This window comes from Vipera ursinii, assembly GCF_947247035.1.
Source record: "Vipera ursinii genome assembly, chromosome: Z".
Classification (NCBI taxonomy): Eukaryota; Metazoa; Chordata; class Lepidosauria; order Squamata; family Viperidae; genus Vipera; species Vipera ursinii.
This window is the reverse complement of record NC_139517.1, coordinates 121,843,216-121,863,917: the sequence shown is the minus strand read 5'-3', so window position 1 is coordinate 121,863,917 and position 20,702 is coordinate 121,843,216. Positions and strand designations below refer to the sequence as shown.

At 42.0% G+C, this 20,702-nt stretch overlaps 1 protein-coding gene across 3 annotated transcripts in view; it reads right to left on the bottom strand.

Moving 5' to 3' along the window:
* The window catches only part of KMT2C (lysine methyltransferase 2C), a 187,654-nt gene extending 171,190 nt beyond the window's left edge, over positions 1-16,464 (bottom strand). For 2 of the 3 annotated variants that reach the window (XM_083376963.1, XM_083376964.1), the window contains exon 1: positions 15,926-16,463. In XM_083376963.1, coding sequence (XP_083233089.1) covers positions 15,926-16,065 — 140 coding nt within the window. In that variant the 5' untranslated portion in view covers positions 16,066-16,463. Of the gene's footprint in view, positions 1-15,925 lie in introns of all 3 variants that reach the window. The other variant, XM_083376965.1, reaches the window with a different exon arrangement.
* Positions 16,465-20,702: the final 4,238 nt, after the last annotated feature.

The following is a 20,702-nucleotide window of genomic DNA, read 5'->3' as shown; positions in this document are numbered from 1 at the left end:
AGACCACTCGGAGGCTCCAACTGGTACAGAATGCGGCCGCGAAAGTTGTCTTGGGAGTTTCCCGGTACTCCCATGTTACACCTTTGCTCCGTGAGCTGCATTGGTTACCAGTTGTCTTCCGGGTGAGGTTCAAGGTCTTGGTTATGATCTTTAAGTCCCTACATGGCATGGGTCTGGGTTACCTCGGGGACCACCTGCTGCCGGCGTCAACTCCCCTCCGCCCTGTGCGTTCCCACAGAGAGGGCCTCCTCAGGGTGCCTCCGGTCAGGGAATGCCGACTGGCGGCCCCCAGGGGGAGAGCCTTCTCTGTGGGTGCCCCGGCTTAGTGGAACCAACTGCCGGTGGAGCTCCGGATGGCATCAGACCTCCGAACTTTCCGTCGTGGCCTGAAGACCCATTTATTTGAATTAGCCGGTCTGGCCTGACGGGGGAGTTGGGTTTTAAATTGTTGTTTTAGAATTGCATTATTGTTTTTTAACTGGGCACTGATTTAATCTTTGTTTTAACTTTTGTATTGTATTGTATTGTTATTTATATGCCCTGTGAACCGCCCTGAGTCCCTAGGGAGAAGGGCGGTATACAAATTAAATAAAACGTAAACGTAAACGTAAACAAGCCAGAGAATAAAAATAGTGGTAGGGTTTTTCCAGCATTCTAAGCCTCATGTGGTTTATTTAGGTCTGGCTTACTGTAGTTTGTCATTGTAGCTATTATCTCCAAAGCATAATGTATATGACATTGTCTTGTGCAAGCCAAATCAGTTGTGAGCTTTTCAATAAACCACAGTTAATCAAACATGGGTTAACCCAAACATTTTTTAACCCAAGCATTTATTCTATGAATTATGATAGTCAATTGCAGCTAGTTATCAGTCTACTTAGAGCTTTATAAATAGTGTAAACAGATACAGTTTAAAATTTAAAAACTTGTATTCCACATTTTTTCAGTAGCAATTTGGCTATTGCATTTTATAGTAACTGAAATATCCAAAAACCCTTCAAAGCTATTATCTACTTAAAACTATCTTGTAAGCTGCCCAGTATCACTCTAAATGAGATGGGCGACATAAAAATTAAATAAGTAAACACAACCTTTAGACTGGATTCATAAATCAACTTAACCATGGTTTATTGATCAAACTAGTTATCTGGATTTGATGTGACAGTAAATGAGAAAGCAAGCTTCTTAATCTATGTATCCACCCAATATGTTGATTTTAATTCCCAGAATTCTCCAGGCAGCATGTCCATTAATTAAAATTCTGGGAGTTGATGTTTACAAATCTTGAAGGTGCCCAAATTAGGGGTTACTATAAACTATGGCTTTCAAAGAATAACTTGGATTAAAAAAAACATACTACCAGTAAGCCTAAATTATACACACAAACACAAAATGGTAGAAGGCATCATGGCTAGCATAACTAGCATGAGTTGAGAAAAGATATTCTGTGGCAGAAAAAAAAGCCTTGGGCTGCATTGATATTCCCTGATGCAGAAGCACACCCAGCTACAAATCTGATCCTTGAGGGAGGGTATTTCTACTACCTTGTTTAATCAAATGACTCGCCAACAGAAGCTACACGCTCCCTAAGTTCAGTTTGTTGCCTATCATTCAGGTTTTTGTTAAATTTTCATATTGATTTCAACCTTCCCACAACAAGATCCAATAAAAAGAAGTAAATTTGGAAGTTTTCAGTAACCGACAAACACTTCATTCTAATTTTGTGAATGACCTGACTCATTTCTATATATATAACATTAAAAAATGGATGAAATGAAGCCTGTGGAGCCCCAGATGCCATCCAGCAAGGCCAGATAATTGTTTTCTGGCAGGACGTTCTGTAAACTTCTATTGAAAAATGCAGAGACTGGAAGAATAGAGTTCCTTGCAAGTCACAGTTTAGGTTTCAACCAGGATAAGTACTTTTTGAAAGTACTGAGTGGCACAGGATATAAATGATGGTATTTCCATCTTTCAGAGCAGGATTTATCACAGCAACAAAAATATATCCTATGCGACAAATAAGGGCAGAAAAAGATGGAAGGTATTCACACTCCTGCAAATATGTTTAAATTATGCAGTTCCATCATTTAAAACATTTTATCTAGGGAGCTAGATATTATTATATAATTGTATTTTAAAGACACAAGTTCACCATCAAAAGACTCACGATCATTTGTCTCAAAAGTGTTTTTTCAAAAGGCAACTGGGCTGTTTTTTCTTGAGGAGGAAGAAGAAAACATTTCCCTTCTCATCCAAGAAGCTTTATCAGTTGTGATAGCAGGAGGATGTGCTGACAGTTGAAACTGGCTGGTGAGGAGATGGAACTATATCCTTCCATCCTTCCATTCCCCCCACCATCTCAACTGTCAGTACCTATCTTTCCCTCTCCTCACCGTCACAACAGATGAAGCTTCTGGAATGATAAGTGAAACATTTTCTTCTTCCTCAAGGAGAAACAGCCCAGTTGCCTTTTGAAAAAAACAGCTTTGAGATAATTATGATCTGGATGACTGAGAATCTCCCCAGACATCATCATCACTTATTTCCATAAAGAAACAATGGCCATCTGTACCACTTGGCTAGGACATGCAGGACATCATAAAGCATGAGGGGATGGGATCAACTCTTTACCCACATGTATACATCTGGACTACTGCAATGCAGTCTACTCAGGGCTGCCTTTGAAGATCACATAAAATGCAGAAGATGTCTTACTGATAAATGAAAACTTCCTCACTCTTATAACACTTGTCCTTTGGGCTCTCCAATTGGTTTAGCTGCCAACAGAACTCTAGTTGCAGTTGAAAGTTGTCTATGATTTGGCTCTCAGGTATCTCCAGAGCATCTTATCTAAGCATAATTGATCCACCTGGACTACTTTATTTGAAATAAATTATGGGAGGAGGATCATGATAAAAGTATCTCTTACTTCTGGCCCAATTTATGAGATAAACTCAGCCCTGAGGATAGATTAGCAATCACACTGATGATTTCCTGGAAACTCATCAAAACTGAATTCTAGCGGAAAATGTTTGATGGAGGAGGACAGGATTTCATGTCCTGACACAATGCAAGTGTAAGGGGGATTCTCAAAATGAGAATATTTTTTAGCTGTATTCCCAAGCTACACACAGAGAAGCCACACACTAACATAGTGACAGATCCCATCCCATCATGCTTTATGATATCTGCATGTCGTAGCCAAATCGTACAGATGGCCATTGTTTCTTTATAGAAATAAGTGATGATGATGTCTGTGGAAATTCTCAGTCATCCAGATCATAATTATCTCAAAGGTGTTTTGCTTGAAAGTTAGGGTGTTTTTTTTTAACATGGCTCATACATGACTCTAACACTCTAGAGGTTTAGGAAGAACACTAGCGCTGATGATGTTAGCTAGGGTAATGAAATGCCAAGGAGTTTAACCAACATCTGTCGGACAAAATCGCTCGGATTCGGACTGGTCTGGACTCTGACTGGGCAGACTCTGACTGGGCAGAGTCTGGCGAGCAGGACGCGGGCGGTCTTGTCGATATTACCTGGGAGGAGTTTGACTCTGTGACTCCGGAGGAAGTGGACAGGATCATGGGGAGGCTAAGCTCCACCACATGTTTATTGGACCCGTGCCCTTCCTGGCTGGTTCATGCAGCCCGGGAGAGGACACGCAGCTGGTTCCAGGCAGTTATATCGGCTTCTTTGAACGAGGGTAGCTTCCCCACCGTCTTGAAAGAGGCGGTGGTGAGGCCTCTCCTCAAGAAGCCTGCCTTGGACCCAGCTGTATTGAACAACTTTCGTCCCGTCTCCAACCTTCGCTTTCTTGCGAAGGTTGTTGAGAGTGTGGTGGCGCATCAGCTCCCTCTGGTCCTGGATGAAGCGGATTATCTAGACCCGTACCAATCGGGTTTCAGGCCCGGGCACAGCACGGAGACGGCATTGGTCGCGCTGGTGAATGATCTCTGGAGGGCTCGGGACAGGGGACATTCCTCTGTTCTAGTCCTATTAGACCTCTCGGCGGCTTTCGATACCATCGACCATGGTATCTTGCTGCGGCGTCTCAGGGGATTGGGAGTGGGAGGCACGGTCTTACAGTGGTTCTCCTCCTATCTCCAGGGACGTTCGCAGTCGGTGTTGGCAGGGGGGCAGAGGTCGACCGCGAGGTCTCTCGTTTGTGGAGTTCCTCAGGGGTCGGTCCTCTCGCCTCTCCTGTTCAACATCTATATGAAACTGCTGGGTGAGATCATTCGTGGTTTTGGAGTTGGGTATCATCAGTATGCTGATGATACCCAACTTTTCTTTTCGACCCCAAACCACCCCAGTGATGCCCTCAACGTGATGTCCCGTTGCCTGGAGGCGGTTCGGGTCTGGATGGGGAGGAACAGACTTCAACTCAACCCCGACAAGACTGAGTGGCTTTGCATACCTTCATCCCGGGTTGATTCGGATATTCCACCTCTCTCTATGGGGGGTGAACTATTACCCCCCGTAGATAGGGCTCGCAACTTGGGAGTCCTCCTAGATTCACGGCTCACCTTGGAAGACCACATAGGGGCTGTGACTAGGGGGGCTTTCGCCCAGGTTCGCCTGGTGCGCCAGTTGCGGCCCTATCTAAGCCAGGATGATCTATGCACGGTCACTCACGCGCTCGTGACCTCTCGACTAGACTACTGCAACGCTCTCTACATGGGGCTGCCCTTGAGGACCACCCGGAAGCTCCAACTGGTACAGAATGCAGCCGCGAGAGTTGTGTTGGGAGTCTCCCGATACTCCCATGTCACACCTCTGCTCCGTGAGCTGCATTGGTTACCAGTTGTCTTCCGGGTGAGATTCAAGGTACTAGTAATGGTGTTCAAAGCCCTACATGGCAGGGGGCCGGAGTACCTTAGGGAACACCTGCTGCCAGCATCAACTTCCCTCCGCCCTGTGCGTTCCCACAGAGAGGGTCTCCTCAGGGTGCCACCAGTCAGAGAATGTCGATTGGTGGCCCCCAGGGGGAGATCCTTCTCTGTGGGCGCCCCGGAGCTATGGAATCAGCTACCGGTGGAGCTCCGGACGGCGCCCGATCTTCGCTCCTTTCGCCGCGAGCTAAAAACATACTTTTTTGAACAAGCTGGCCTGGCCTGATGAGGGGACTGGGGGGGGTTGTTATTGTCATTTTACTGGGGTTTTAAGATGTATTTTTAGGATATGGGCATGTATTTAATTATTTTTTAACTTTTGTAATCCTGTATTTTTATTCTTGCCCTGTTCACCGCCCTGAGTCCTTCGGGAGAAGGGCGGTATAGAAATATTATTAAATTAAATTAAATTAAAATGTTTGCAAGAAAATAAGTAAGCTCAGAAAGCACCAAGGACCCCTCATTGCAGGATTTATAATAAACATAAAACATCACAGGGCAGAAGATGATAACCTGTGGAATACATAGGTCTGTGGTGGCGAACCTATGGCACAGGTGCCACAGGTGGCACGCAGAGCCCTCTCTGTGGGCACACGCGCCATTGCCCCAGTCCTAGGCCTTTAGCTGGGTTTTATAAAACTTTTTCCCTTTAGGCCTCTGCCGCCATGTGCAAAAAAAAAGGTTCAATCAATCAATTTCAACTTCTCCCAGGAAAAAAAAAAGATCTCGCAAAGTTGGAATTGATTGATTGAACTTTTAATCCCACCCAGTCTGCCGTTACCACCACAGCTATGCCCACCCAATGGGCCATGCCCACCCGGTACCCAGCAATACATAAGTGGGTTTTGGATTGCAGTTTGGGCACTTGGTCTCTAAAAGGTTCGCCATCACTGACATACGTCAATAGATTAGGGATTATATAGCAGCTTCCAGACCCCTTTTCGGTGTTCCTAGTTGAGAAAGTACTTGTACTACTATAAAATAATATCCCCAAGGATTAATCCATTAGAATATCCGGAAGGACAGCAACCTGATTTTTTTTAGTGATTTTTAAATATTACTGTCAATTCTGGTTGTTGTTCATTTTAATATTATTTTTATATCTAATATTACAATTACCTTTATATTTATCTTTACCTTTATATTTATCTGCTGGAAGCTACTACAGTGTACTTCTTGGTGTCTGGTGGCAATATACAAGTATTCACAGGCCAGAAGGAAGGGGATAATTTTAAAAACATTAGTTATGAGAGGATTATTTAACTAAATTACTATTTATTTCAAAGTTTTTGAAACTATCCTTCGTGGAATGTCCAGTGTTTTAAAAAAACAAAATATAACTGAACAACAAAAATAAAACTACATATATAAATGATAAATAAAACTACATATGTAAAAATAAAAACTACAAATAAAGACATTTTAATCCCAATATCAACAATTCTTTTTGTGCTATAGATGCTAATAAAGGTAGCTATTTTTCCAAGATATAAGGCATTCCAATAAACAGAAGAAATCTACTGAACATTCTCTACTTTTTTTATACCTGCAAAGATTTAAGGACCTAATAATATGTAATGCTAACAAAGGAATCTACAGTTTCATTCTCATTTTACTATTCATAGCTCTATCACCCATCTCATCATTTGTGTGAAACATAGGTAGGATAGAATATAACTGCTAATGAAAGCATCAGATATTGCTTACATGGCTTTTTACCTCTTTCTGGACCTCTCGGTGAATTTTCATATACATAGCCTTTCCACAACTGAAACTGTAGGTATGCATATATAAGACCTATATGGCCACCTGTCTGATATAATGATTCTAAGTGGCTCATAACCGCCCTGAGTCCTCCGGGAGAAGGGCGGTATATAAAACAAACAAACAAACAAACAAACAAACAAACAAACAAATAAATAAATAAATAAATAAATAAATAACAAAAACAGATAAAAAGGAACATACCCTTTCCACCACCACCCCCGGCACCAAACCAAACAAGCTCTCAGCCTAATCCCCATCACAGCCCTGTAATACTCTGAGGAAAGAGCCAGATCTTCACAGCCCTGGCCTTCCAGAAAGCTAAAAGTGGGAGACTATTCTAAAGGGCTGTAGTGGCCACTGAAACATCAGGTAACAAGATTTAAGGGAAGGGACCTGGAGTGTGCTCACCTTATCTAACTTAATAGAATGAGCAGATAACCTCCGAGGGGGGGGGATGTCCCCCATTTACATTCACTTCATAATTAGATTTATTTATTTTATTTTATTTTAATTCCATTTATATCCCGCCCTTCTCCGAACACTCAGGGCAGCTTACAAGCTTAGCAGTAGCCTTCATTCTATATATATGCCTGCTTATTAGGGCTTTCGACCCCCCCCCAAGCGGCATTATTACAAAGTCAGCTTATTGCCCCCAACAATCTGGGTCCTCATTTTACCTACCTCGGAAGGATGGAAGGCTGAGTCAACCTTGAGCCTGGTGGGATGCGAATCTGCACTAATTGCAGGCAGCTGGTGTTACTTAAGGAGGCATTAGGCCACTGCTCCACCAAGGCTCATAGATGAGTATGAAAAGCAGTGTTATAAGCAGGCTTGCATTCATTTCCAATTACAAATATACACACCAGCCTGTTGATTATATTTGTGGAAAAACAAACATAATGGAGGGATTCTGAACTTTTGTTGAAATGAGGAACTAAGATGACATACAATCAAAGGTTTATAGATTTTAGGAGGGGGTTCCTAAATATACTGGAGTATTTTCTAATCATTAGAGCTGGTAAATCTGTCAAAGCTCTGGCTGAGGACTGAATGGAAACTGATCACGGTGTTGAATAAAGGTTTCCAAAAGCCCAAAGGCCTTAAGTTTTCTGAAATACTACAAGCTGGAATGAAATGCTTAAATAGACTTAAGAGCATAAGTGGAAGAAAATATACACCAAAATTCATTTAAGATTAATTATAGGAGAGATTTAAAAAGGGGTATTTTTATTATTGTTGATTTAGTCACAAAATATTATTCACTGGGATTGTTTCAAAATAAAATGTGATTCCTATGTTTTGGGCAGACTAGCAAATAGAATTTTAAGTAATCTAATTGTTGTTTTCTATGTCTTTTAAAACCACATAACCAAAGTAAAGAGGTATAAACACTCAGATTTTCAAGTATCCTATTCTTTAGGAGCTTTTCTTTAGTAGCTTATTATTTCATTTCAACGTTAAAGTTTATGACATTAAAATTACCATATGCAATATATGTAAACATTTTCCAGTATATCAAAATAAGTTACCTTAATTCTAACTTAATTCTTAAATTAATTCATAGTGAATCACATAAAATTAGAAAGTCTTTTCAAAAGAATCACTTTTTTTAGTTAGATTCTAAACAAATGGTATTCAGAATGGCAATAGTTTTAGAATGTGAAACGTAAAATATAATTGTCGTATAAAATTTAATATTGCAAGCATAGTTTCAAAATAAACTGTATGGATACAGAAATAACAAGGTTTTATATATTTTAAATTTATAATTATCCCTAAGATATAAAATTGGAAATTAGAAGATAACAGCTGCATATATTTAATAACTTTTTAATCCTAAAGGATAGCCATGGTTACCAAAGTTGCTTATTTATCGCATGTGGCTTTCATCAACCATAGAAGAAACTAACAAATTGGGTTCTGCGTCCCCTGATCATTCAGGCACTAATGAAAAAAATAGCCCTGGGATCATGAGATCTGGAGATAATGGCAGCAATCAGCAGCTATTTTTGATTGTTTCATCTTTAAAGAAGGCTGCAATTCCTGTCAGATCCAGCCAGACCATGTATCATTCATGATTTCACCATATCAAAAGAAAAAAAAACCTGTAATTTTACTTAGATAGTAAATCTATTTGGTGTGAACTATGAACTAATCTTCCTGACAGAAAGCCAAACTATTTAACAATATGGAATATAAACAAACTAGAGTTAACATATAATTTATACATCACGTGTCTCCAAAGACCTATATTCTTCATATACACTGAATTTAACAATGCAACCAAAGACCTTGGTTTTGAATTGTAAGCCATTAAGTAGTTAGAACTAGCGTATTGGGACAAATCATTTTCTGCCGCTTCTACAATATCTTTTAATGTACCAGTTAGGATTGAAAAAGACAAAGAGGTGTATAGTGGCTTGCAAGTATCTTCTTGAAAACTTACAAATATATAGCACCACAATATATGTGATACGTTTGTGTCCATATAACACAATTCACATAAAAGTTTGGTGGTCAGGGATAAACAGGGATTTTATTTTAAAAGCCAATTATTGCCTTTTTGGTTTTAGATAAAGGTTGCAAACTTTTTTTTTTACCTTAAAGGTAAAGGTTCCCCTGCACATGCGTGCTAGTCGTTTCCGACTCTAGGGGGGCGGTGCTCATCTCCGTTTCAAAGCCGAAGAGCCAGCGCTTGTCCGAGGACGTCTCCGTGGTCATGTGGCCGGCATGACTAGACGCCAAAGGCTCACGGAACGCTGTTACCTTCCCACCGGAGTGGTCCCTATCTTTCTACTTGCATTTTTACGTGCTTCTGAACTGCTAGGTTGGCAGAAGCTGGGACGAGTAACAGGCGCTCACTCTGTTATGCGGCACTCAGGGTTTGACCCGCCAAACTGCCAACCATCTGATCGACAAGCTCAGCGTCTTAACCCACTAAGCCACCGCGTCCTTTTTTTAACCTTACCCCAGCATTTATTGCAGTATTGCAGAAATATTTGCTGAATATTTGCTATGTACAGCCATTGAGGCAGGATGAGACCTGGGATGTCCAGTTTTTTTATTGCAGTGTTTTTATTAGCTTATACTATAAAATAAGAAATACAAATACAAAACAAGGTTTTTTATAAAGTTGCCTCCATGGGTTTCTCCCCAAGAAGCTTTTTTCAGAAAGGAAATGGTGGTGAAGCTGGACTGGTGGACTTATGGTAAAATAATATCCTTTAATTTCAGTGACCCTATCCTCAGGTCTAAGGAAGAGTTAGAATCAGAAGATCATGTCTGTCATTAGTTTACATACAAATGAAAGAAGGGTTTGAACTAGATAAAAAGAGTTATGGTTTGATTTTGTTAAAAACTTCACTGAAATTAAATTTGGAAAGTGAACATGTGAAAAACATTGTATGATTCAGTGGGCAAGGAACTTTGGGTATAGTGTGATGCCTGAACAATGGGAGAATATGTAGACAAAAGGCTTAAAATCCACACTAAATTATAATGTAAAAGAAAACTTTTATAAAATGATGTATTGTTGGTATTTAAAGGTATCTCAAATGAAATATTGGAAATGTAAATGTAAAGAAGGGATTATTTATCATTTGTGATGAATGTGTGATAAAGCAAAGAAATATTGGAGTAGGATTCATACTCTAATACAGAAAATTTTTAAAGTGAATATAAAGATAAAACCAGAAACCTTTCTTTTGGGCCTAATGTAAAAAGACATGTAAACAAAATTGGGAACTCTTATTTTATATAAGTTGACGACAGCAAGACTACTTTACACCCAAAAATGGAAGGATGTTTCGATTCCCACCATGGATGAATGGCTACAAAAATGGAGTTAGCGGAGATGACTACATTGACTGTTTTGATAAAAGAAAAGAATATAAGTACTTTTGTTTCTACTTGGAGACCGCTTCTGGACTTGGTGCTTAAGGGGGGGAAAATGATACATTGATTTTGAGTTTTACTGATTAGACTGATTTGTTATTACAGAAATGGCTAGTTTATACCACTATAGAAAAGTAGAAGTTGATACCTTATTTTATTGCAACAGAGGGAGTTGGAAATCAACACTTTTTTTTCCTTTTCCCTCGATTCCACACTTCTCTTTTTTCCTTCACCCTATCTTTGTTCCCTACTATTTACTTTTGTATTTTTGTAGATAAATGCAGTAAACCTCTTGAAGTACATTTTTTAAAAAGGCAAACAGTAACATAACATCCATTCATCTATCAACTGAAGCATTTTACAAAATTGACTATGGAAATGTTGGAAATAATCTTACCGATTTCAATAGATAAACTTTTATAGTCATTTTTTACTATGAGCTCATTGACCCACATTAAAAATGTGTGTGTGTATAAATAAATAAAAACGATGAACTCCGGGATATAAGAAAAAAATTCTTTATTGCTGAGCTTTCGCCAACAAGCTGTTAACATCATCAGAGCAAGGGCTGAATGATAAGGGAGTCGGAGTCAGTACATACACTTGTATGGCAGTTAAAATGGTCAAATTGTGGAATGTGGGTGTGGCCTGTTCATGACAAGCTCACTCATATATAACCACAGTGGTTCCGGCTTTGTTGTAAAAGCCGGTCTCTGTTTGATTTTTAAAAGTTGCGCCTACCAGCTGTTTGGTGGGTAAGCCTCATCGTCCCGCGGGCAGTCATGCGCTGGCTGACAGGCTCTTAGCTCGATGTAGAGTCAAGGAGGTCGTCTCGTTCCCTTGCGTGCGGTCGTTGCAGGCCTGATTCTGCTGTGGAAGGAAGCTGGTAGGCGCAACTTTTAAAAATCAAACAGAGACCGGCTTTTACAACAAAGCCAGAACCACTGTGGTTATACATGAGTGAGCTTGTCACGAGTAGGCCACACCCACATTCCACAATTTGACCGTTATTATTACCATATAAGTGTATGTACTGACTCCCTTATTATTCAGCCCTTGCTCTGATGATGTCAACAGCTTGTTGACGAAAGCTCAGCAATAAAGAAGAATTTTTTCTTAATCCCGAAGTTCGTTTTTATTTTTACTGATTTCAAATGTCTACACCTGCTGTGGCGTCGGCTGCGCGCAAAGTTCAGAGGAGACACGTGAGGCTGCCCGAGCCGCGGCTTAGCAGCAGGTGTGAAGGAAGAGGGCCTGGGGGGAGGGGGAGGCCCATTAAAGGTCCTGTGAATTATGACACTGGCCATGCCTGTCCATTGCCGGATCCCTGCGTTTAGGCAGGTGGCAGGCTGGTACTGGCTGTTAGTTTCTACAGTATAATACAAAATTCAGCCCAAAATAAGTAGGACCCTAAAAACACATTATATAAAAATGTTTTTATAAATGCTCATTAAAAAGCTATGTCTTAATTCATTTTCTAAAAAAAGTTAAGGCTAAATGCATTTCCCAAGGGAGGGCATTTCTTAATTTTAGAACCATGCAGGTTAGCAAGGTAAACTTTTTTTCAGTTAAAGTCTTCTCTTGTTCATTTCATGGAGACATCTGGGTAGCCTTTATTTTTGCAACAGTATATAACTGGTTTGCATTGTCTCCTTATGGTGTCCTTATGTCCCTCCCCCAACCCCCACCTCCCCAATCTAACCTACATCTCTGAGATTTCCTGACAGTCAGACAGTCAGTTCTCTTGTGTGTATAATTTGAACATAGCCAGGCCATTTTTTATCAGCAGTTGTAAAGAAATAGAAACAAAATGTTTTAACTTATGTATTAATAACAATTTCTTTGCAATTCATTATCTTGTCAATGACATTCCATCAATTAAACACATATATGTTGAAGGCAGCATATTCACTTGTATTAGACATCTATTATTTCCCACTGCTAGTCCTTCCAAAAGGAACTCAATATATGTCATACTATATATGCAAAAGTTGTCTCCTCCTCTATTAAGGTGCAACACATCATTTTCTAAGTAGACAAAAAAATAATATTCCATCTTTACTATACCCACTTGCAGTATATAAACATGGGGGAGCTATCCCACATTTTTTCACCCCATGGCAGCCTACTATGCTGTCTTCATGATTAATTTGATAAAACAGAACTTAATGTTCTAAGTTCATCATGAACTAAGTCTGATGAAAATAACTATTTTGGCAGGGATTAATTAATAGCATGCATTTTGGGTTATAGGAGCATCTCATTCACTTGAACCAATGTGATCATATCTTTAAAATGGTATGTACAAACCATCAATAATGTGGTTGGTAATATAGATAGGTCCGGCTTATGAGCTGTTTGTATTTAAGGAGATGCTCACAACAAATTCTAGTTTATTTGGTGAATGCCTGAAAGATGCATCAAGAATTGAATATATAATTTTTTAATTATATAAATATATAATATAAAGATATAATAATAATAATAAATAAAATTATATAAATAAGATTAAAAAGATGAGAATTCCGGCACCTTTTTTTTTAGAAAAAAAGCACTGTGTGTGTGTGTGCATCCTATATATATATATATATATATATATATATATATATATATATATATATATATATATATATATATATATATATATATATATATATATATATATATATATATTTGTTTTCTGAGGTTTTCGCGGGTGCCTGTATGTGGATCCTTGGTTTTTCGGGTTTTTCCCCGCGTAGAACTAAAGGTGTAGGCGCAACGTTTCGACGAAATCCCATCCGTCATCATCAGGCTAGTGGTTTCTGCTTCCTTCTTCTGGCAGCCACATACTTCTCCCAGAAGAAGGAAGCAGAAACCACTAGCCTGATGATGACGGATGGGATTTCGTCAAAACGTTGCGCCTACACCTTTAGTTCTACGCGGGGAAAAACCCGAAAAACCAAGGATCCATATATATATATATATATATATATATATATATATATATATATATATATATATATACACACATACATATATACACACATATATATACACATATACACACACATACATATAAATATTAATCACTGTCCATTTTGAATACATAGCAGATACGATGGGAATACAATAGGACTTATTTTATGATGAAAAGGTCACTGATAAGTATCATTCAATAAAATGTATAACCCACATGTGGAACCAAATAAAAACAGCTGCATTATCAAAGGGAGTGGTAAGCAATCATAGAAAGTAAGCAATAGTTCAAATAGCAAGTAGAAATGCATAAGTTGTACTAGCCAAAATACCTTATCTGGATCTATTTTGCAAACCTGGTAGAAACAGAGGGAAAGACAACTTGTTATTGCCAAAAGATACTATCAATGTAATAATTATTATGAACCTGTTCTGAATTCAAATTTTCACTAAAATACAATTGTTTTTCCAATTTTTGCTGTTGTAGGAATACTTGAAAACCTATGGCCACTTTCTAAAACATATTAGCTCTTAAGGAAAAAGATAAATATGATACATGCAACTAATGAGAAATGCAAGTTACAACTAATTTCATATACAATTTAATCCAAAAAGAAAAGCATTTTAGCAAAATACTTAATAAGAAATTAAAATTATGAATATGCAATTATAATGGTAATGTAGTCAACAAGAATGCATTATGAAATTTTATATACATTTTAATTTAAAATACTACTTTAAAAATACAGACCTGCTGAAGAATTGTCTTATACAGCACCTTCCATAGTTTTTTTATGCATACTATATACATACAAGCAATTTCACAGTCATAGGATACTTCTCTCTTGCATCATGGTCTTAACTATCTAGCAGATGAGATATTATAAACTTTAGTGGTCAAATATCCAACTACAGAAAAGTTTATCCAGTTCTCCATTTCTGCTGGAACCATGGTTTCCAGAACTTCTAGCCATGATTGTGAAGAACTCTAGACAAAGACTTAATGGTATTCTGGTGCTTTAAAAATCAATTGACAAACTAGACACCTTCCTTAAGCAAAAATACATTGTCTTCTAAACATTTTGTAATATACTAGAAGCAGTGAAGGTAAAAAATGACATGAAAAATACATGTCTGAATTTTGCTTGCGGATAAAAGCTTGTTTTACTATCTCATCAACTGAATAGATTATTAAACAGAAATATAAACAGCAACATTATGTAGAGAAGCATAAAAATGGTTTATAGGTTTTCCTATGTAGCTTTTCCATTTATGAACTTTTAAAAGCAAGTACAGCACATTAATTTGGGGGGAGGGGGGAAATAAAAATCTAAAATAGTTAATTTCCAAAGTTTGCTAGTCGTCATAAGAAAAGCATTGCTCTCATGGGATTGCGTGGCACGTTGCACTCTTCCAAAATGAACACAAAAAGCATATTAATCCAGGAATTATGTGAGCCCAAATTAACATAATATATAGAGGAATATTAAAGCAGTCCTGAACCTCTATACAAAATATATTCGTACTTTCTATTTCTTGGGAAACCGAAACTACCTGATTGACTGCCAAATACAAAGTACAGGATGCTCCTCCACACTTACATCAACTAGTGTTGCAAGAATGAGACACAAGTTTGATTTCAGCACATTAAAGAATTCTATTAACTCTTGGGATTCAAGTGGGAAAATATGGCAGAATCCAGAAACAAAGCCCAAACAACCCAGTTTTTCCACCAGCCATTCTCTGCTAGTTGTGCATACTACCCCTTGCTGTGGCTTTTGACAGCTCCTGGGGAGGAGCTTCCCATTACACAATTATATGCCTAAGGTTGGTGGACTTGCAATGTACACCACAAAAAGGGCGGAAGGGAAGTAATCCACTTCTGGGAGAATCACTTCAAAATAATTTTTTTTTTTTAAAAAAAAGAGAAGATTAGGAATTTTAAAAATGGGGATGTGTGAGTGGATGGAGCTAGAAGTAATTAAAAAAAGGAAAGAACTAGATTAAAATTGGGTGACAAATAAGGAAGAAGAAAGTTATGGAGAAAAAAAAAGGATAGAAAAGGCCTCCTTAGTGTTAAAGCAGAGAAAGGGGAATGGAAGTGGAAAGCAAGGGAGAGGGGAAGGTGGGGGGGGGGGACGGTGGGGAAAAAGAGAAGGAAGTAGAGGGGAAAGGGGGAGACGGGCCATTCCCAATATGGCACTGCGACTGGGGCAAGGAAAGGACAAAAACAAAAGAAGGGGGAAGCGGGGCAGGGCAAAGGGCACAGGTGAGGAGGCGGCAGAAGAGCCAGGGGAGCCGGCGACACGGCAACCGGAGTAGCCGAGGAGAGGGCGGACGCCCCGGCGGGGCTGACAGCGCTCCTCCGCGCTTCCTCTGGCCCGCAGCGACGCCAGCACGGAACTTACTTCTTCCTGACTCTCTGGAAAGGGGAAGCGCCATCTTTACGAGGCCGGCCCCTCGGTCTTTTGTCTGTCGTGGCGGCCGTGGGGGAAGCCCCCGGCTCGCGGAGTGGCGGCGTCGGCGGTGGCTGCTGCTCGGTTGACATCCTAGTCAGCCGGACTGGGGCGAAGCATGGAGGGCGGCGAGCGGGGACGAGAGTGCGGGAGGACGAGGGCGATCCCGACGCTCCTCCTGCTCCAACGGCCACGGCGGCGGCGGCGGCGGCTGCTGCTGCGGTTCCCCTTCTCCTGCGGCTCCTCGGCCACCACGACCGCCTCCTCCTCCGCCTCCTCCTCTACCTCCGCCTCGCATTGCTGGCCTCAGCCGCGGCGGACCAGCGCGCAGGTAGCCGCATGGGGAGGAGGAGGAGGGCCCGCCTCAGTCACACGCAATTAGACCCCCGGCGGGGCTGGACGGAGGGGGGGGAGGCCGGGGGGCCCGCGGAGGCCCTCGCGCACGGCCGACGCCTTCCCCTCTGGGGCGCGCTGGCGGGCGGCTGGCAAACGCGGCCTTCGAGAGCCGCTGGAGACGGCGGCGCTCCGGCTGAGGAGTCCGTCGCTTCCTTGTACGTTGGCCCGGCGCCCTTCCCCCGCCCTGGGGGGAAGTGGAGGCGGCGGCCCGGGCGGGCGGAGGGCGGTGGAGATGAAGTTTTGACAGCTCCTCCAGCTGCTGCTGCTGCCGCTGCTGAAAGACAGAGCGAGCGAGCGAGAACGCAGGGAGGGCGGACGGACAGGCGCGCGGGGGGGGGGTTTAGGGTTCTCTGTGTGTGTTTGTGTGTGCGTGCGAGCGCGCGCCCCCGCGTGTGGCATACATGTGCGTCTGTAGTGTCACGGGAGGGGGAAAGGGGGAGGAGGAGGACCTGAGGCTGCTCTCCCTCCTCCCTCGGTCCCCTCAGGCCCGGCCGCGAGCCAGGAAGTTGGAGGGGGGGAGGGAAGGGGAGAGGTAGCGTCGGCTCTGCCTCAGAGGGTGTTGCACGTGACTGACGGCGCGGCTGACTGACGGGCTGCCCGACCCAGCCCCTCCCCCCCGCCCCTGAGGTGGCGGTTGCTGAGCAGCCACCATCGACGTCGCGAACGGCGCAAGGAAGGCTCCGCGTCGACTTAAGAGGCGGTGTGCCCCTTCGCTTGCCCCACACAAACAAGAGCTGAGGGGCGGGCGGATATTTTCTCCTCAACACCTCTTTTGGAGGAGGAGGAGGGGAGGACGGTGGCGGCGCTCGATCTGCGCCCCGCCCTCTCTCCCCCTCCCTCCCTCCCTCAGCAGGGCCCCACACTGCGCCTGCCCAAGCCACCCGCCCACCGGCCACCCCTTTTTCTCAGCCCAGACAGCTCATTCGACGCGCCGCCGTCGCTGACCTCACGGGTTCTGCTGGCGACGGTTGGGCGGGAAACCTGGAAGCCCGGAGCAGAGAGACGAACGGACCGGAGTTGGGGGAGCCCAGGAAGGCCCCCGGGGAGCAGAGCGCGCGCGCGCTCGTGTGTGTGTGCGCGCGGGCGCGCGCGAGTTGTCAGCTGTGCTAAACAAACCGCTGCACGCAACCCTGCAAGGCGTCTCAACCCAGCCTGCAGGTGTTAGGTGCCAAAGTGTCAGGCGTGCCCACCTCTCTCCGCAACGGAGGCGCCCTCTTCGAAGCTGGTTTGGGAACTAGATAGTCTTTGGCATCTGGCTTCCCTCCCCCCCCAGGACCTTTCAATTTTTTTTGTTACCGCTTTCCGTCCTCTCAAGAATTTGAGCTATTGTGAATTTATTTATCCATTATGAATCAAACTTTTTCCCCCATGGCTGAGAGGTGTACTCAGATCGAGTCTGCTAAACAGTAGTTTACTGAAGAAACTAAAATTATTTGGGGTCATCCAACTTTATTTTCTGAACTCAAAGCCTTACACAATTTGCAGCCTATCCTGAACATAAAGCATTAGTTCCTATCAGTCCATTTGACAACCCCTCCAGCCTTGCCACGGTTGTGCCCTTATTTATTTAAATTTCATATTTCAATTTATATGACTGTCCATCTCAAATTCATGATTTTGATTTTATTATATATTATAGACTTATACGACAATTATATTGCTCAGACAATGAAGCAAGCCCTCTCTTACTCAAAAAAATTATTCTCTGAAGCCTTTCAAAACCACTCTTAGCTTTTCTGTTTTCCATTTCTATTATTAATAGTAGTACATATTAATAATATTGTACTTTATAACCCACAGAAAACCATTAGAAGGGTGGTATAGAAATAAATAGCGTAAGTTATAATGCAGTTCAGCTGCTTTTGTTTTAGTATTTTGAGTAAATACAATGTTTCATTTGAACACTTTCCTGGATATATAGTCAAGATGGTATTATCTCACGATACATTAAATAACACAAAGTCTTTGCTTGTGAAGAGGTTAAAACAAGGGAGTTAAGGAAACGTGTCAGTGTTTACAGTTAGTGTTAACTTCAGCCTGTGTGCCAACTGTATAATATGATTTATTGTAATGATTTGGCTACTGGCTGGGAATTCTGGGAATTGAAGTCTACACTGCTTAAAGTTGCCAAGTTTGGAAAACGTTGGCTTAGTTCTTTAGTCATACAGCAATCCACAAGTCTTGGGTAGACATATTTGAATCTGTTCCAGTTTTTCATAAAAGAACTGAGAATGGGAGTTATAAAATAGAAATGCAATTTTAATATAAAAGTTGAATCAGATTTTGATTGCTGCAATAGAAGTGTTATTCTTCAAAACCAGAAAGCTGGCTGCAATACTGTACTATTCACCAGACATTATCCTCTTGATGTCTCTCAGAGATGTTGGCTGTTGGGCTCTGCTGGCTACAAATAAAAAGAGCTGGTCCAATATTTTGGACAGCGTCAGACTGGGAAAGGCTGCTTCGCTATCTTTTCCAGCCTGAACGCAGCCGACTCACTTCTTGGCTGGATTCAGACGAATTGGTCCGTGAAATTCAGCGGGACCGACTCCCCACTGCTTCGGATGCGGCCAGCTGACATCGCTGGTTGGCTAGCTCCAGACCTAGCTCGCTTGGAGGGCGCCTGGAGAATCGCCGGCAAAACGCTGAGCAAATATGCACACGTGGACTTCGTGACCACAACTGTAATTTTCACCTCGACGTCTCTCCAGCCTTCGGGTTGTCTTCAGAAACTGGCCGCCTTGGAATAGGCGGAGCGTCATCAGACCGATTGTTCCCACAGTGAGGTCAGCGGAGGCCGGACTGGAAACAGGGAAGGGCGCAGACTGACCAGGTGGACGTGGGGGAGAGGTGTAGGCGGGGAACGTTCGAGCCGCGCCGCAAAGGTGGCCATCGTGGGCGCGTGTTACCTGTACGCACACAGAGGGCGTTGCCGATACTCGAGTGTTTCCTCTAGCGCTGATTGGAGGCGCTTGGCTCCAGACCAGAGACCCGAGCCAGCGTAACCGAAGCCTCGGGGGAATGAAATTGGCACAGAGTGTGTGAGAGAAAAGGAGCGAGGGAGAGCGCCTAAGGAGAGGGTTGGTTTCCAGCAATTTTGGCTGCAACAGCTGCTGATTCTGCCACTGCTCCGGGGATGGGGGAGGGATGGCGAAGGGGATGGCGCTTGTGTTAATCCCGCTCCCCAGGGATACGGGCCTAGCTGGTTGGCCCCCTGCCCAGATTCTCTGAGGCTCAGTGAGGGGGTTAAGCCTCATTACATGGGATTTAACTTGTCCAGCCAAGTACAGAATGAAGCCCAAACTCTACTGGCAGAGAGCTTTTTGAGGAAGGGTATGCAGTTTAGTATCCCAGAATCAGGATTTTAGGGGGTGATGATGATGATGATACACTATAGCAGGGAGTCGATCGTATTTACATTTCATTCATAAATAAGTGCTCAAAAAAGTATTTGCCTTTCCTGCCCCCCTCCATTTCCCTGTTTTATGCCAAATTTAGAAGTTTAACTTTCCAATATTTTGTCTTCCATATAACTAGAAGGAACCTCACTGCACATTTCTGGCATCATGTAATATTCATTTGATGTGTTATTCAAGAAGCTTATTTTGCTTCTGATCGTCATCCTTCCCAACCTTTTTAAAGTATTTCTTTCTTTTGTCAGAAAACAGTTTTAGATTGAACTATCATCTTTTAAGTAAGTCTGCTTACTGTGGAGTCATGTAATCAGTTAAGAGTAACAACAAAATTGCTATAACTCAAAGACCTTTGAAGATATCATGGGTAAACCTTACAATCTCCTGAGTGTGCATTTAAAACAACCATATTTATCTTTTTGGTAAAAAAGGCTTATTTTCAAAAAGGGACATTATCTCTAAAGCCATAAGCAAGAGGTAACATTGTTGAAAAGACCAGTATTTGGAAGGGCAGCAGACAGAAATTGGGATATATTATTTATTTATTCCATTCCCACATATTTTGATAAACACTGGACTGAAAAAAAACCCCATGAAATTTGGAGCTAGGAAATGAGCTAGGCCAATGGGCATGCATAATGGGCATGCACAGTGTAATGGCTGCAAAATCTGGAATATGTATGGCATATGGATATGTTCTCATAATAATCTATCTTTGCCAATACTTCTGAATAGTTGCTGGTCAGGATGAAAAAAATTGCTCACATTCTTGCAATACCACCTATTCTGGATCAAACTGCTGTATTGTGATTGATCCCTTTGTTAAGACCTCGGTGCTGGTCTGTATAAGCAGATGTTATCACTGTTAACAGCTCTTTTCCAGATAGCAGAACTCATGAAATACCTTGATCATCCAGAAA